At 39.5% G+C, this 18,769-nt stretch overlaps 1 protein-coding gene across 4 annotated transcripts in view; it reads right to left on the bottom strand.

Moving 5' to 3' along the window:
* Positions 1 to 18,769, bottom strand: part of DSP (desmoplakin) — a 128,730-nt gene that overhangs the window by 14,460 nt on the left and 95,501 nt on the right. For all 4 annotated transcript variants that reach the window (XM_089516693.1, XM_089516697.1, XM_089516695.1 and 1 more), the window contains 14 exons: positions 18,056 to 18,184; positions 17,269 to 17,319; positions 15,946 to 16,107; positions 15,218 to 15,322; positions 14,206 to 14,301; positions 12,752 to 12,877; positions 11,935 to 12,087; positions 10,448 to 10,602; positions 8,915 to 9,041; positions 6,677 to 6,899; positions 5,042 to 5,256; positions 2,743 to 2,909; positions 1,590 to 1,728; positions 321 to 514 (listed from right to left, as the gene is read on the bottom strand). In XM_089516693.1, the coding sequence (XP_089372819.1) occupies positions 321 to 514; positions 1,590 to 1,728; positions 2,743 to 2,909; positions 5,042 to 5,256; positions 6,677 to 6,899; positions 8,915 to 9,041; positions 10,448 to 10,602; positions 11,935 to 12,087; positions 12,752 to 12,877; positions 14,206 to 14,301; positions 15,218 to 15,322; positions 15,946 to 16,107; positions 17,269 to 17,319; positions 18,056 to 18,184 (2,042 nt within the window). The remainder of the gene's footprint in view (positions 1 to 320; positions 515 to 1,589; positions 1,729 to 2,742; positions 2,910 to 5,041; positions 5,257 to 6,676; positions 6,900 to 8,914; positions 9,042 to 10,447; positions 10,603 to 11,934; positions 12,088 to 12,751; positions 12,878 to 14,205; positions 14,302 to 15,217; positions 15,323 to 15,945; positions 16,108 to 17,268; positions 17,320 to 18,055; positions 18,185 to 18,769) is intronic.

The raw sequence follows: 18,769 nt of genomic DNA, 5'->3' as shown, positions 1-18,769 counted from the left end.
GCTCAAGAATGATTCAGATGGAATTCAGCAAGATTAAATTTAGGTTGCCAACATTTAACTTGAAGGTAGCCCTTAATGTCTCCTTTGCAGAAATTCTATTGAAACAATAGGATGGGCAGCTTCTCCCCCTTCAGGTGAAGTTGAATTGCACCTCCCATCAGCCTCACCAGGATACTCAAAGATGAGGCATGATGGGAGTTACAATCCAACATCTGAAGGATCACAGATTGCACAAACTGTTAGAACTCACAAGTGTCACATTGAAGATTGTATTTCACTATAAAACAAGGACTGCAGGAGAAAAAGATCGATTAACAAACCTGTCATCTATTTGCTTCTCCACCCTTTGCCAACGATCTGTCAGCTGGTTGACTTTGTCCACGTACTTTCCAAGATCTAAATCATATAGAACATATGACTGGGATGATTGAGAGTGAACCTGGAGTGCCTTCTGTAGCTCTGCTTCCAAGGTGCTGAGCAATGACTTCTTCATGCTAAGGTCTGTTTTCATTTTCTAGAAAAATAAACATGCACGATCACAAATAATTATTCAGCATTCATATTCTAAATCTCTGAATGGTGTAAGAAAGAACAACTTGTCTTGTACATGATTACACTTAATAAGTGGTAAAATTCAGAGAAATTATAAATGTCTTCTTTTTTCTAGTGGAAACATGATTTATTCAGGGAATTATGCCTGAAGCACGAATAGCAACATTTGGTTAATATCTTCCATACATGGATTTGTGTACCCCATTGAACATTTTCGTCTTCTGCATTTGAAAGATCATTGGCTGGTTTTACACAAAATTAAAGCCAGCGCACTGGTGTGTGATGCCTGACAGCCCCCACATGGCTGCTTCTGCTATCAGGAACAGCTACAAAAACCAGCAGGAAAGGGCTTAAAGGAAACTGAGAGGAGTTAGTTTATTATTTCCAAGGTTTGAAATTGGCTTCTAGTTCCGGAGTTGTTTAAGGCCAAAGTCCCTCTTTAGCTAAACATCAGACCTACAGAATATTAGAATCTTAGAACAGGAAGGGACCATCTAATCCAACTTCCTGCCATGCAGGAATACACAGCTACAGCCCTCCTAAAAGATGCCCATCTGACCTCTGTTGAAAGACCTCCAAATATGAAGAGTCAACCATTGTCTGAGGTACTCCATTTCACAGCTGATTAGCAATCTTACAGTAAGACATTCTTCCTAATATTTAGGTGAAAACTCTTTCCTTGTGGAATATTAAGGTGGAATCTTTTTTCATATTACTATGGCTTGGGGATGGGGCACACACGGCCCATCAAACTGTTCAGGAAGAGTGCAGCTTCAATCAATCAGCACTGTCAATGGCAAAAGCTGATGTGAATTGCAGCCCAAGAGCATACAGAGGACCACACATTCCCCAGTTCCTACTATAGCCACTTTGAGACAAGCAGAAGTGAATGGACAGCACACATCAGCTTACTGTCTATGAAAAATGATGCATTATTTTCAGAAGTTCTGCCTTATTGTTTGGGTAAACCCAGCCACTGTGAGTAATTGGTTCATTGTCTAGTCACCATTTTAAAAAGCACTCTCACTCATTCTCACCTTTAGGCTGGCACGATAAGCTTCCACTTTGTCTGGATCCAAAGAAAGGGTGTCCTCTTCAGTGAGCCTGACTTCAAATACTCGTATCACATCATCTATTTGGAGAATGGCCTGAAGCAGCGATCTCAGTGCATTCAAGCTATAATAAAACAATGCCATTTTTTTTTTTTAAATCAAGCCTCCAAGTTGGGATGGGTTACTTGTTTTACTCGCCAACCCCTAAGCTAAGTTTTCTTGCATTGTCAAAGTTGTCACAATATGGCATACTTAAAAAAAAAAAACCAATATAGTGCAGATGAATGTTGAAGTAACCCTCACTAACTGGGATTTGATTAACACATTACAAGGTAACTACAGTCAAGAAAATACATCAGGGAAGCAGTTATACAAATACAGCATGGTCTATCCCAAGCTTGGAAAAGTTACTTTTTTGGGAAAGCAGCCTCCAAGTTAGCTTCCAAATACTGAATGTTAATCACCCCCAATAACTTTTCCAAGATCTAGGTCCACCCTCGATTATATTAATTCATCACACTGACCATTTAACAAAGATTGGCAATTTTGCTTGCCTTTTTCTGTAGACAGGAGAAAAAATAAGTAGCTAGTACTTATGTAAAACAGTATTGAAAATGGCTAGTGCGGCATAGCAGTTGAAAGCATTTGCTAGCTGAGAACTTGATGGGTTCAAAGGCTGTCTTTAAACATGAAAATCTCTTGCAGCAGGAGCTGTAGGAACTTGTGATGTAAAAGTAAGATTCCTTGACAGAAGCTGCAAAGCTAACATTAGTTCAATACTGGTTTGCTCATTAATGTGCTGTGGCATCCATAAAAATGGAACAATGACAAAGAATGTAAACAACAAAGCAAAATTCCACAAGCAAAAGTATGATGAAGTGAAGAAATCTGAGTATATTGTTGCAAACTAGGCTTTTGTACATACAAATTAGGACACATTCACTGCTTTGCGTGGTTATTTTACTGAAGAACTTTTATATCTCCTTACTGTATAATTTTAGATAGCTTAGCTTAAACTGTTAATGTAGCTAAAATAAGATTTAAATCCTCTCAAAATAAGTATTTAAAAGCAAAGGACATTTATAGAAATCTGGATCACCAATATAAACACCATAGGACCACTTGTCTGATTCCTTACCTGTCTAAATAACCAGCAGAGACTGCATTAATATTCTCCAATTTCTGAAACAAAGCACTGATTTCAGACTGCAAATATATATACTTTTCAGAGCCTCTAAAACCGGGAAGATAATCATTCTGCCTGTTGAGAGCATCTGCCATTGCCTGGGATTCATTTTGTACCCCCTGAGAAAAGAAAGACAGGCACTGTAATCTACTCACACTTTTAATGACCAGGTGAATAACCTCCAACTGACATATGAGCTGTTTTTTTCCCCATGTAAAACATTTATTTCAATCAAGGCTTGGAAAAGTTTCTGCTGATGGACTTTTCTGGTGCCCCAGAAAAAAACTTTTCTAAACTTTCCAGCTATCATTTCAAGAGAGAGAACACTTATGTCTATACTTAACCACATTATAAATATGCAGCTAGGCTTCCTCCTGTCCAGCTGACATGTTCATGCTTAGACTCAAATGAACTTCAATGCAAAACTGAAAATGTCTACCACCAGCTCCCTACACATAGTGAAACGTAACAGAAGACAGGTCTATCATCTGTGAAGAAAGGCAGTCACTGCAGCTTTAAGAATTGTGATTGTAAAATATAAATGAAATCTAAAGGGGAGTAGGGAATCTGCTGGATTTTATGGTATTTTGGTAATACGGATGTGAAGACCTATTAGATTAATTTTGGCTCTGATATGTATTTTGAAAGCAGTACCTTGAAGCAGGATGGAAAACTAAGGTCCAAAACACACTGCAGAAATAATCCAGTTTGACACCACTGTAACTGCCCTGGCTCAGTTCTAGGGAGTCATGGGAACTGTATTTTGTTGTGGCACCAGAGCTTTCGGACAAAAAAGGCTAAATGTCTCACAAAACCACAGTTCCCAGAATTCCCTAGCATTGAGCCAGGGTAGTTAAAGCGATTTCAAACTGGATTGTTTATGTAGTGTGTTTTGGACCTATGTCCCTCAAATGGTGTTGGGCTTCAAAGTCTCATCAGCCCAAATTGGCATATCCAATGGGTTAGGGATGCTGAAAGCTGTAGTCCAACAGTGTTCAGAAGTTCGCCATCCCTGCTTTAAACTGAGCTTAAGGATGAACAAAGTCTCCACCTCTCTGGTGGACCAGTAAGGCCCAGTAGCAAACAGGGACAGGCCTTTTTCAGTGGTAGTGCCATACCTTTTGAAAACTCCTGTGGAAATATGGATAACTTCCTAAATGCTTGCCTTCAAGATGTCCTTCATTCCATCCTGCCTTTGGACAACTTTTAAGAAATGGCTTCTACAACAGCCAAGTGAAACCTCTATAGAAAAGCTGTATAATTCTGATTACTGGAGGCTGGGAAGAAGCAAGAATTCTAGGGAAGCATCACTTTTAATGTCAGTTTGTGAACTCCCAGAGGCATCAGGTGGATGCTGTTTGAAACAAAATCATGGACTAGATGAGTGTTGGGAGTTGCCTGGGAATAGTTCAAAATGAAGAAAACATCATGTAGATATCAATATCAGAAAGGACAGGAACCAAACCAGGGACTTTCTGATTTTTCCAGTCTGTCCAGATGGGTCCTAATTCACCTCTCCTTGGTACTTGGAAATGCACAGAACTGAACCTGAGATTATCTGCAATAAACTATAGTCCCTCCCTTGCTGGTACTGTTGCAATTACTGTGATATGTGCTGGCCAAATGGCCGTAATAAAGTTATTGTTGTTGTTGTTGTTATTATTATTATTATTATTATTATTATTATTATTATTGTGATATACAGTCCGCCCTTGCCTTACACGGGGGATCCGTTCTGGACCCCGCCGCGTAAGGCGAATTCCGCCTATGCTCGAGCCCCATTGGAAACAATAGGGCTCGTGCACGGCGGCGCGGCGGCACCACAGGCACGCACACCCATTCATTTGAATGGGCCGCGCCGCCCCTTGCGTCGCGCGTGCAACCCACGGCTTGAGCACGTAAGCTCAAGACCGCGTATAACGCGGGCAAACTGTATATGTCATGACCATGCTACAACAGACATGCATAGCTTGGAAAAGTTACAGTATTGTTTTGCAACTCAATTCTTTCACACACACACACATGTTGGCTGGGGGATTCTGGGATCTATGATTCCAAACAAGTAATTTGCCCAAGCTCTGGAAGTGGGCCATATGTACCATCAGCTACATTCTTTTATTTGACTGGTTGTGAAGAATTTGCATAAAAAGAAGAAGAGGAGAGGATGGTGAGGAACTTAAGAACATTTTGGGTTTAGTCAGTCTGAATCATATAAAGCATACCCTGCCTATTCAGTGTAAACTGTGCATACCTCTAATTCACTGATTCTCATAGACAAATTGTGAGACGCCCCTTGATCCAATTGGAGAGGTGTCCGCTGCATCATTCGGACCTCACAGTTTTCAATCTGGCGCCGAAGTTTCTGCAGCTCCATGAGCAACCAGGCCTCCTGCTTTTCTTGCTGGTTCCGGTCTGGAATCTGAACTTGACTGGCAGAACCCAAATGAGTCACTTCAGTCTGCACAACTGGAGGATAGGAAGGAAAACACAGGCTGTTGTACTGGAACAAGTAGAGAGCCTTCTTTTTAAGGAGAATCCCAAAATCTAACAACCAAAACCTGGCACAGGAAACAAACACTAAGAATTGTTTTAAGATTTGAGTCCAGGAATTTGTTTCAGTTCTCAGTCCTTCCACACAAACATCCATTTCATATCCTCCTCATTTCAGCAGAACAATTGAGAGGGGATAGTGGAGGAGTTATCGGGTTGTTAACTGAGAGTGCAAAATCTTTACTGCTTTACTTCAGAGACCTATCAACAGTTGCCAACATACCTTCTGCCTGACCTTGAATTAATAGGTTATGCACTGTATCATCTTTTAAGTCTGAGAAAGTGAATACCTATGAATAGGAAAGGCATGACATCATAGCTAATAATATTTCTCAGCACAGCACCTGGAACATGCTTGTTTTTTGTTATGTAAACACAAGTCATTTCTGATTTATGAAGACCCCTTAGAGCCAGCATGGTGGAGTGGTCTGAGCAATGGACTATGACTCATGAGACCAGTGTCTGATTCCTCACTTGACCATGAAAATCCACTGGATGACCTTGCGCAAGTCACACACTCTCAGCCCCAGAAAACCCTGTGACAGGTTCACTTTGCTATAAGTCAGAAACAACTTGAAGACACATAATGATGATGGCCTTGTCATGGCTTTTCTTGGCAAGGCTTGTTCAGAAGAGGTTTGCCATTCCTTCCTCTATGACTGAGAGAGTACGATTTGCTCAAAGTCACTCACTAGATTACGATGGCCGAGAGGGGATTCAAATCTTGGTCTCCTGGACTCCTAATCCAACAGTCAAACCACTGTTCAAATGTTAAATAAGCGGATTTTCCCCTTCCCTGGTAAAGATCACGCAGTGAAAAGGGCTGAATGTATGCCAGATATAATTCCACAGAATTAAAAAGCATTTGCCAATGGCTGGTAGTTTCCAATTACCTGCAAGACTGTATAAAAACCAAATATCAAGAACTTCTTTGTTAGGTCTTACTTTCCATGTGGAATCTTTTCTTTCTGTCTTTTTGTGAAGCAGAAGTCTACACAGGGTGTGTAATGCCAAGTGAATCAGAGCTTGGAAAAATTCCTTGTTTGGACTACAGCTCCCAGAATCCCTCAGCTAGTTGGTGCAGCAAGACATACTGACTGAGAGACACTGACAATTTACAAATCCCATCTGGCACCTCCTGAGATGAATACACCTCTTAAAGATCTATTCTCATCCATCTGATTCTTGTCTAGCCTTCCACAGACAGAAAAAAAAAAGAACTGAGTTTAGCTCATCAGAGTCACACATGTTGTTCAAGCCTCCCATCTGCAGCCTGACCATGCTGTACAACTGCTGGTACTGCTTCTAGCCTATCTACATACTACAGAGAACTCACTTTGTGGTGGCTGTGGACGTTGTTGTTGTTGTTGTTGTTGACCTGGTAGCTGGATGACCAAGGTCTGGTAATGCTTCTGGGCATCTGTGAACTGAGTCTGGATTACCCTCTTCTCATCATCACCAAACATCTCTGACCCTTGGCTGTTCCTGAGGAATTCTTGATAATGGATCTCCAAGTCAGCTATGACACGTTGATAATCCTCTCTGCGCATTGTCTTCAGCTGTAATGGACAGGCAGAAATAATTTAAAGAAAAGCAACCAAAACAAGTTGGAGGACATTTTCACATTATTGATTCCTCTGGATTATGCCTATATTTCATGGCGGCCTGCTGTGACTCTCCATGTATTTGGAATGCCACTTCCATCAGCCACAGACAATAGTTACTGGAGATGGATTATCGAGGTTGTATTTCAACGTATGAAGAAACACATCCTCCCCACTCCAACTACTGATGAAAGGCAGTATGCCAGGAGAAGGAGATTTCCTTATGAAACTCAAAATGATAAATTGGTTAACCTTGTAGGTTTATGTCAAAATGAATATCTAGGGCTGCAGACTATGGAATGTGCAGATAAGGGAAACAAGGAGAGTTTGTGTCAGCAAAAGCAGAGCAGCCTTCAAAATCACCAGCCATGTTATCAGCACAGACAAGGCATGAGAAAAGACAGACAGCCTTTGTACAGGTTGGGTTGTATACTCTTAAGCTTTGTAATGTATATGGTTTTAGTGGTACAACTAGCAAAAGCATGAATTTACAAAGATTAGTAAGAGTGCAAGCCAAGACAGGCCTACTCAGAAGTAAGCTACATCTGCTGAAAACACATAACAAACCAGAAATACAGTAGTTGTGTTCATCTCTGCATTTAGCCACCCTACTCCAATGTTAAAACAATTAGTTCATTCATCTGCCCTAGACTATGTACTGTGTACACAGTATTTCCATACAATAACATTAATCATCTGACCATTTTGAATTTACCTAGCAGATTTATAGTATCCTGCTTCTATTTCAATGTATTTGCAATTTATTTTATATTTTAGACTTGCTTGTTTCCCCTCTCTGCCGCCTACTAATTTAAAGTCCTATATGGCTTGGGCCCGAGTTACTTGAAGGAACGCCTCTCCCTACACAATCCGCCCCACACTCTCAGAATTACAGGGAAGAACCTATTGGACTGCCTGAAGACTAGATTAAGATCTACTTCCCATAGGGTATTCACTGTGATGGCTCCCAAATTGTGGAATGGCTTGCCGGAGGAGATCCGTCTCATTACTACCTTAGATGCCTTTAAGAAGGCAATCAAGACAGATCTCTTCCGGCAAGCCTATCCCCCAGACCTGCTTTAACAGCTTAAGATGATACTCCACTCAGAACTTGATGAGGAATCAGATTTTGATATCGCACATGTACAGGTATTTTAATGTTTTTTTAATTTTTTCTTTTTATAATGAGAATGTATGTGTAACTTTATATTTGAGCTGTTCTCCCACCTCGATCCATAGGGAGAGGCGGGATATATAAATAAAAATTATTATTATTATTATTAAAAATGATATTTTACCAAATAGGCTGGGGTTGAAAATTCCAGGTTCTTTGAAGAACATATACCCAAGATAAGGTAAATATAGATGAAATCCCACACATTAGGGTCAGTCAGCTTCAGCAATCCACCAATCAATTATTTTCCCTCAGGGAACCATGACACCACATCTTCTCCCCAAGCACAGCCATTCTCCCCCCTCCCCAGCCCCCAAAATGCAAAGTGAGAACCAGAAATACACTTCCAAGGGCAAGGGAGTTTAACACAGCCAGAAAAAATGTCCCAAATACACAAAACAAGGCCCAGTTTTTCAGTGCATGTTTATGGGTGAACAGCATACCATCACTGGTACTAATGTTTATAATTTAAAGAACCAGGAACTAGTAATTTGTTTAGATTAGTAATTGAATAAAAGGGCAAGTTTTTATTAATTTGGTGCAGAACACAGCTAAATGAACCATTATATGGCACAGACTGCTAGATCCTGTTTGAGACAGGTCTCCTATTTCTGAATTCAGAGACAATTACCCAGCCCTGGTCTCAACTCATCAGCACTGCAGTAATGGAAGAATCAATTATATCCATAGGAACTCTTCCTCAGAAAGCAGGTTGGATTAAGCAAACTGACAGAACTACCAAAAAAAAAAAAAGATTGAGAGGTTCTGCTCTACCTAAATTGCACTCAGCACCTACCTTAGCAATGGTCATAGCCTTGATTTTCTCAATGTCAATCAAGCAGTAATGCCAAGATACCAGGCTCTTCATGTTGATGTACAGCTGATTCCAGAGAGCCATAATAGCTTCATAGTATTGTTCAATCCTAAGAGGCAATGAGAGGGATACATGTATTCAAAAAGCAGCTGTATACCTTCTGGGAAATATAATGACTCACCTGCTGCATAAAAACAATCTCTGGGAAACCCCACACAAGAAAGGTCAAATGCTTCCTACACAAACATGGACATAGTACATTCACAGCTAGTATTCCACTCCTTGGGCCAAACTGTGTGCCATGAGAAAGGTTGGAGTGTGCCTTAAAGAAATTAAGATGCCATATTATATATATTTAATGCATTGTTTATGATGTGCAAAGAGGCCACATGGGACTGAGTTTCTGATCTCCTACATGGAAGTGACATCATCCCAAAGGAGGGAATAAATGTTCTCTAAATTCATGTGCTGTAGCCAGTAAGTGCAAGAAACTCTCACATGAACTATGACTGCCCAAAAAAGCCCCAACATGTCCTACCCTTGGTTCTTACTGACTGAACAAACAAAAATATGGGATGTCAGCAGTCTATATTAACTCTGCTGTTCTTCCACGGCAAACAGAATTGCTGTCCACTGACCTAAGGACAGGGATGGTATAGCTGTAGCCCTCCAGATGACTATTTTCATCTTTCTTTACCACTGCACAGATTGGTAAGGGCTGATTGCAACTGAAATCCTAAAAACATCTGAAGAAGTATATGTTCTTTAGTCGTTTTAAGAGCTGTGAATAAAAACAGGTTGTGTGTTTGTTTTTTGTTTGTTTGTTTGTTTGTTTGTTTGTTTTGTTGAGCAAAGTGTGCCTTTCATTTGGACTTAGATCAAAACACTTCCCCAGCTATCAGTAGTGTGGAGAACATGGTCTTAGTAGCATGAAAACCCAGGAAATACTCAGTTGCTTCATGATTTCAAGTGACAAAAAGGTTCTTCAGGTTAACTGGGACATTCTGTGCATCCTAAAAACTTAAATTCCATTTACAGAGGTAACGAAGTTCTAATTGTTTTTGGTTTGTTTGTTTTTTAGAATATGGGAGGCTAGGAAAGAAGGAAACCAAAAGTGCTGTATGTGATCACTGCAGCATTCCCCACCCAAACACAAATTCACAAATTCTGCCCATAGGCCCTGAGGTGGTCAGAAGGTAGATCTCCATATGTTCTGGAATTCATATTACAGCATCCCTGACTACTGGCCATGCTAGCAAGGGCTGATGAAAGTTAAAAGTCAAAGGTAATCTACCTTCTACCCAACTTTGACATAAATAATAATTGGATGGGGATAGGAGACAAAATCCATGAAGGCACTCTTTTAGTCTCACTTTAGCCCTTTCCCCCTACCCTGTCCAGATATATATATAAACATACCAAATGAAAAGGGGTTAGGGAAGAGCTCAACACTTCCATAGTACAGCTGCCTCAAAGTTCAAGTAGTAAACATTTGGGATCTTGGTAAGAACTTACTTGGTTGCCAGATCCACAGCCAATGGATTAGGGGGAGGGATAATGAGACTGACAGATGGCACCAGCATATCCACTCCTCCTGGGCCAGTCACATGCCACTTGCTGCGTTCACTGTTGTCTTTTAAAATACATTCATCTCCTTTGCGCATTGTTTTCTATTGAAAAGTAAGCAAAGTTAATTGCAAGGGTGAACACAGCAGAGCACTACAAATAATTTTTGTGTGAATCAGTTTTTAATTTTAGAAATTAACTTGAATTTCTCCCTAGGATCAGATGATGTTCTGTCCTTGTCCATATCAAAAACCTAGTTGTACAGGATTGTACAACAGCATACCCTCCCACTGTTATTTTATTTATCCCAATGAAAATCAAATCAAGCCAAATGGCAGTAGTGCACGGTGTATAGCACTACCCTTGGTAGTTTCTCCAATAATTATTTAGCAGCTTCCAAGAAGGGATGATACCCTTGAGTCGACCCTCTGAGATTTGGCAAAATTCAAAGTCATTTTAGATGGGGAGGCTCTTAGGAGCTGTGACACTGTGACACTGATGAATCTCACATATGCCAGCACAATAGGTCTTTAAAAAACTAACCACTTGGCACCAATTATATGTGACAGCTTTCCACCCTAACCTATATGTATTAATAATTGTTCTTATTATTTTTGGTAGCATGTTTATTGTTAACTGTACATTACTTCAGGCAACTCCTTGTTGAACACAAAGAAAAGAACTTTATTAACATTCAGAACTTATTACTGTATCTTTTTTTAGTGGATGGTTCTCAAGCTTGCATTACAGTATATAAACTACTTCAAAGTAGTTAGAAATTTACTACTTTCCATCACTGACTATATTTACATTTCTTCACTTAGTTCATCCAGAACGTACACTGAGCTTCCTTAGCTGTTAACCTCATATGCTACTTTTTACACTCTCAATACACACAGCTCGACTCTCTCAGCTCAACTCTCTTTTTATAACTGCTCCTTGGGTGGTTTCTAATATCCCCCCCTCATCCCAACCTTTCTGGCTGTAAATCTCTCAGGATCCTGACACACTCCACCAATATCACTGACTTCTCCTCCTTTTATACTTACTCCTGAAAGCAGCCTGTATCTTTTCCCAGCCTGATTCCTATCGGCTGCCCCCAAACTTTCTATTCTGCCTATGTTTCTCTACAGGAGCTGCAGTTATATCATACAGGGAACAGATGTTTTGAGTGTCCTATACTTTACAATCAAGCAGATTTTCACTAACATCCTAAGCACAGGGTTTTGACACATGGCAGTCTGTCCCAACCCTTTAAAGTGGATTTATTTTGATGTCTATATATTGGCAAATATAAAGGTGCCATGGACAAGCAGATTCACTGTCTGTGTCCAAAAAACAACTCCAACCCTAGGACTGAAAGCATGGCTTTAAAGCACTTTATATCCTATAGTAGCCTTGGTGTGTGTACTGGCCATTAATGACACAAGTCTTACCAGATCTTGTTTGTAGTCACACAGTGCCTTGAGAATGATGGGCTTATTGGTCCTGTAATCAGGGTTGCGTGGTTTCAGCTGCACTATCTTCTTAGACTTATTCACCAAATTTTGCACCTGCCTCTTGTATTCCAAAATTTTCTCTCGCTCATTCTAGAAAGACAAACATTGATTAGACACATTTTGTGTAAACAAGACAACAGATTCTTCACCACGAACCTGCACTGGTTGTGGGCCAAATACAGATCCTCTTTTAATTAAAGGCAAATAATTCTGTAGTAACTAATATCCAGCATGTTAACCACATACTGTATAGAACATTACAGAAATTAGATGCAATTATTAAATTAAACTCAATGAAGTGAGTAAGGGAAAATGAGTTAGCATTAAAGAGAACCTATCTGGAATTCCTTAAGGAGAATTTGATAGGTATGGTAAATGCTACTTTACCAGATATGTAATATAAGCAGACTATAATCTGTGAATAAAATAGGCTAAGATGGAAGTGACTTATTTCTATCATATCAGTGTGACATTAAATCCAAAAAGCTGTGATTTCCCCACAGTCATTCTGCTCTTCACAATCCCCCTTGAGGAAGGACTATTCTGCAAATACTGTCATCATTCATTTATTATACCAACAAGCATTCAAAAACAAGTGTGAAACAACCACAGGAGTGAGATTTCTTTCCACCTGATCATATTTTGAACACTGGACTTCTTACATGCAAGGCACTAATGAGTGGTATGTTATATTCTGGGCATCCTGCTTAAATTGAGATTAATTGTGGCATCTCAAAAGATGGTGCAACAGTACCTCTAGCTCTTTGATCTGCTCCAACAGAACTTGAAGTGACATATTTTTATCACAGATAAACCTCTTTCTGATAGAATCTTGAAGAGTCTTCAAATAGTTTTCAGTAGATTGGGCTTCCTCGAAAAACTACAAATAATAACAAAGTATAGCATTTTGTTTATCTGCTGGCTTTTGATAAGATGTGAGGGATCATCTAAGTTGTAGAGACTGAATCACCCTTATCTGAAAGGCTTGGGACCAGAAGTGTCTTGGATTTTGGAATACAGTCAGCCCTCCCCATAAGCAGACTTGCCTTCTGCAGCTTTGAGCTTACGCGGAAGGCAATCCCCAGCAAAAGTCATGTGGCACGTACCCGTATCACGAGCACACACCCCATTATTTTCTATGGGGCTTGAGTATACACTCTTTTCCCCATACGCGGGGTGTGTGTGAGTGTCCAGAACGGATCCCCGCATATAGGGAGCGCTGACTGTACTTGTTTTTGCATACTCACACATAATGGGTTATCTTGGAGGTGGGACCCAAGTTTAAACATAACATTCATTTATTTTTCATATACACCTTATTGTATATGTAATCTGAAGGTAATTTTATACAATATTTTTAATAATTTTGTGCATGAAACAAAGTTCATGTACACTGAATCATCAGAAAGTAAAGGTGTCACTACCTCAGCCATGCGAAAAAAGTTTTGGGTTTTGAAATATTTCGGAATTTAGAATTCTAGAAAAGGGGGCCCAATCTGTACTATGTACTTTCTGTCATAAAGAATAACAATAATAATAATCTCAGAACCATATATTTATATAAATATGTAGGATCAAAAATTGTTCAGCTACATTTTGTACAGTTATGCTGAGTTTATAAACTCTACTCTGGACCAGTACCTATTAACCGCAAGTGTAGGATACTACACTTAAAATACAGTAACTGTATTGATATTAAAACATATTCATTCAACATACTTTAAAGAATGTAGATTTAAAAAGAGCAAATAAAAGAATCTAAACCAAGGAAAATCTTAACTTTTAAAAGTAGAATTCTACATTACATACTTCATTTAGCAAACTGCCCTTACCACAAGAAAAATTATACTTCCTAAAAATAGTATGAATGTAAGACAATCCATATGTGGAGCCTTTTCTATTATTGTTGTTGTTATATTCCTTCAATACCAATGTATGGCAATCCTATCATAGGGTTTCTGGGCAAGATTTATTCAGAGGAGGCTTTCCACAAGAGTCTAAGGATGACAGAATGTGACTTCTCCAAGGTCACTCACTGGTTTTCCATAGCTGAGTAGGGATTCAAATTCTAGTCTCCCAGATTTCGAGCCCAACACTCAAACCACTAAACCATGCTGGCTCTCCCTTCTTAGTTAAACAGGGTTAAAATGCTAACTTGTTCAGATGCAACTTCTACTATACCTATTATTACTATACATCAATACACACCTGAAAGTATGCTGCATTTTCCTTGAGATGAACATCAATGCACTTGGTGATCTGTAGAATCCAGCTCCACTGTGTTTGCAGAGTATCCATGTAGGCCTATAATTTTTTAAAAAAAAATTTTACAGGTTCAACAATATAATTTCATTTATTTTTTTTTTACTCAGCCAGCAACTTCCAGACTTTATAAAATAGCTTGGAGGGAGAAAGATGAACAGTTCAGCACATAAGTGACAGTTGATTACTTGTCCTACCCTTTCCATATTCAGAGAATTCTGGGTGTTGTAGTTTTGTGAGACAATTAGCCGTGTCTATCAAAGTGTTATGGTGGCACAACAAACTACAATTTCCAGAATTCCACAGCATTGAGTCATGGCAGTTAAGTTGTGTCAAACTGACTTATTTCTGCATTGCAGATGCAGCCTCAAGAGTCTGGTCCATTGTTCCTTCCCACTCTCTTTCTAGGGAAGCAGGAGAGGATCCATAAGCAAGGGACAAAATCTTTCTCTTGCTAGCTTCATTAAAACCAAGGACCCCTTAAATACACCATGATTATCCCTCACCTTTAGGGAGAACTGTTAACTGGGCTTACCAATAGGTCACTGAGAGGAGAAATTATCTTAAAATAAAAAGTGGCCCACCAGTAAACACAGTGATTAACCAGCACTTAAAGTGGCCTCTCACATTATTAGAATAACTAATGTTTAGTTCTGAGTGGGCTTCCACATTTTTTACTCAGAGCCTGAAAAGATTACTTTCTTGGAATACAATTCCCTGGTTCCCCACACCAGCAGGTGTTTTTTTTACAGGTTTCTGTTTTTAACACTAGCAGCACAGTATTTGCATGTGTCATCCTGCACATTTCCAATACTGACACTTATTGGCCAGCAGAATGTCACAGACAGGTTCAAAGTACAAAGTTCAGGATTTCTTTTGCAAATGTTCAGCTTCAAGAGAGTTTCTGTCACATGCAAAAACAGCATCTGGAAAACAATATAAGAAGCTGAAGACTTACCTCAATCTTGTCAGAGGCAGGGTGCTGATTAAGTACCAGTTGGTCACATTCTTGCTTCAGTTTGTTGAGTTCTTTTTCTTTGACTTCCAGCTGGCTCATGCGTTTCTGTCAAAAGACAAGGACACATCTATAAATGACCCCTAAAAAATCAACATTTTCAAAGTCATATCACATCCATCCATTCATCTAGACACTGTGAAAACCTTTTAAAAAATCAAACATCTTTATTGTAAGATTACTATTTTTCTCTGCAAGCCCTGTAGACTTAATATGTACTATGTGATCATAAGAATGGCCTTACTGACACAAGTAAACTAAACATAATTAATGCTATTATCTTTCCATTGTCCATTCAGTTACAGAGCAGGCCTGTCTCACCTCATACTGCTATACATTTCACACCATGGTCAAAGATCAGATACCCTATACAAAGTTTCCAACATTTTAATGTCTTTAATAGGTAAAACTTCAGTGTTGCTCATTTTAAAAGACTGGCACAATCCAACTTTCTTCCTCAATCCTTCTGCCACCACACACTCTCCAAACTGTCTGAAAATATACCCCACAAGGCTACCCAAGCCCCCAGAGATTTCGAGTGTGCATAGAAGAAGGGGGAATTGACTCCCTCAGCTTCTGCTTGAGAAGAAATAAGAGCATCCCTGGACTCAAATCAATTGTCCATGAATATAAGTTCGTTTTATTATTATTTGGGAATTTAGTTAACTCACAGAGAAGGCCTCCTGCTTCCTGGCAATATCAGTGTTCCTGTCACTCCAGTCATAGAGAAGTTCCTCCTCCTCACAGTCATTGATCCACATGATTTCCCTGCTGGTTGCTTGGATGATGTTTTGCAGTTGGCGCAGCTGGTCCATTCTTTCAAAGGAGAATCTCTATAAAATAACACCATCAAAATATTAAGCATTTAAATTTAAGGATCAAAGTACAGGGGAAACTCTTTTTAAAAAGGTAGCAGAGCAATTCTAGAAAGCAAACAGCTTTATCAATTAATGAACTCTGGCCATATCTGGGCTCTGGAGGGGCTACACTAAGAAAATCAAAATTATGTACCATCACCATAAAACTAAAAATGCATAGTTTACTCTGATTTTGCCAGCCACAGGACAAGGTTGTTATGCAGGAAGACTGGGCCACATATTGTCTACATTTTTCAAAAACATCTTATAAGACACTAAAATGTTGGTAATTTAATAAAAAGAGTATGAACAGCCACACTCTACCTCTAGAAGATGGAATGGAGTCATGGTGATTTAAGGCCATGTTTTTTAAAAAATATCTGCCCAAGAAACATACAATGCTAAGCTCGGTAGCTAGTAATTTACTTATTTAATGCCTAACACCATGTCTTTCAGTGTACATATTTCTTCCCCTTCCATTTTATCCTCACAGTGACCCCATGCAAGAGGTCAGACCAGTGGTTCTCAAACTTTGGTCATCCAGGTGTTTTGTACTTCAAATCCCAGAAGCCCAAGCCAACTATCAGGAATACTAGGAGCTGAAGTCCAAAACATCTGGCAGACCAAAGTTTTGGCATTACTGGGTTAGACTGGGAGATACTGACTGATCCAAAGTCACCCAGTAAGCATCATGGCTGAGCAATCATCTGAACCCATTCTAAAACTCTATTTATTTATGAATTATGAATCTGACCAAATATTGTCAAGAGAGACAGTCATGGCTGAGCATGAAGATGGGAGGTTAAATACAGATGAGGCAATTTCAGTAAACGTCCTACTCCCTTTGTTGGACCGCAGTGGAAGAGAAAGTTCATCTCACAAAATTATTTTCTCCTTCAACTCAGCTATCAAAAATGGAGGAGCCCGATGTCCTCAATCTGGCAAGAAACCCATACACTGAACTCATGCAGCCTATTATGCAGAATGGTCTCAGAGAATAGTTCTTGCAGAAAATGCAATACTTATCATCCTACTGTAGTCTACATATATGTCTGACACTAGATGATCTACTACTAAGCAGGCAGAGAGCAGATTATAAAACCTTCAGTTTTAAAAAACAATTGCTTTTTGGCTTACCAGCAGATATTCATACTCTTCCTCCAGCTGGTGAATAGCAGCCTTCTCACGCTGGAAACAAAACAAAACAAAAATAAATAAATAAAGATGTTGCATGGGTGGCAAACAGGAAAAAGAAAATAAAAATAGGGGTTTTACAGGTATTATGACAATGGGCTTTCATTCCAATGGACTTCTGGAAGAAGTAAAAATTAAAAGGGAAAAGGTTGGGACAATTGTTGCTATTAATTGTTGTCAACTCACCTTCAAATTATGGTGACCCTCCAAGACACCCAGTTAAGATTTTGCAAATTCAGGCTCCCTTGATTGGGGCAACAGTGCCATCTTTATATTATAATTAAAAACAGTCAATGGCAAAATGGTGGGAACCAAATACCTCTTCAAGAAGAGGCAGGGAAATACTGGCAAGCAATGGTTAAGTAGGAGGGGCAAAGGAAGTGCCAGGCCCAGAAAGCTACAAAGTCAGGCTGCAAATTTCTCACTATAGTGGACTGCCATTTGAAAGGATACCAGAATGTCAAATCTTGGCCTCATCTGCCATTGATCTCAAATTAGGCTTTGTTTACAATCACATAAAGCACTAACAGGAGGAAGAATGCAGCTTATAAAATGCTAATTTATGTGTTGATGTTTTTAACTGAGTAAAGTACATTAGTGCTAAATCAGAGTTTATCTCTGAGCCAAAGGTTTGGAATGCTTAACCAGTTGTTGCCCTAAGAGGCACCAAACAAACAGTTAAAACAGGCAGCAGCATAAAACAATCAATGAAATGGAACCAGTATTTTACCAGATCAGTTTTGACTTTGTCCAAATGCCAGCGATAGTCTCCAATGGAATTATGAAATCTCCTATGGTCAGCAATTTGTTGTTCAATAGATGCTGCATCAAATCCCCACTTTACTAACTCCATTTCAGCCTGGGGGGAAGAGAAAAGAAGAATGCGCATCATCACATGCAATCAATTTAATCATGAAAATGTAAACAACCAAGGTCCTATGCAATATAGGTTATGCATTCCAGAACAGCTTTGCAAAGACTTGGTCTACATACTACCAGCTGGCTATCCTAAAGAAAGGAGCATCCAAATGTTTAGAATTCTACCAGAAAGAGGTGTAAAAAAGGCAGCTTTGTCGGCTGAGCAACACAGCAACATCACAAACGTTTTGGGTAACACCCTCCTCTACTTGGGTCATGGGTTGCCTATGGTAGAAATTGGAGACCTCTGGGAGACATGATATATAGGTACCAAGCAACCTCAGAAGACCTTACTGAGATTTAATGGGACATTAAGAGATTCAAGCAAGTATGTCACCTTAGCAGGGACATTCTGTTTCTACCTCTGCAGCCTTTCCCCGCTTATTGATGAAGCTATTGACCTAATGCTAGAAAAGGTATGAGACTTGTCCCCTGCAGACCCCACCTCCACATTTATCATGACTGAAAAAGATGCTTCAATCTGATTTTAAAGTCTCTCCTTCTCTGCCTGTCTTCCTATGAATTA

The sequence above is a fragment of the Sceloporus occidentalis genome, unplaced genomic scaffold (assembly GCF_023333645.1).
Source record: "Sceloporus occidentalis isolate IW3139 unplaced genomic scaffold, rSceOcc1.0.p SCAF_3, whole genome shotgun sequence".
In the NCBI taxonomy this organism is placed as follows: domain Eukaryota; kingdom Metazoa; phylum Chordata; class Lepidosauria; order Squamata; family Phrynosomatidae; genus Sceloporus; species Sceloporus occidentalis.
Note: the sequence above shows the minus strand (reverse complement) of the source record. Positions and strands in the feature narration are given on the sequence as shown.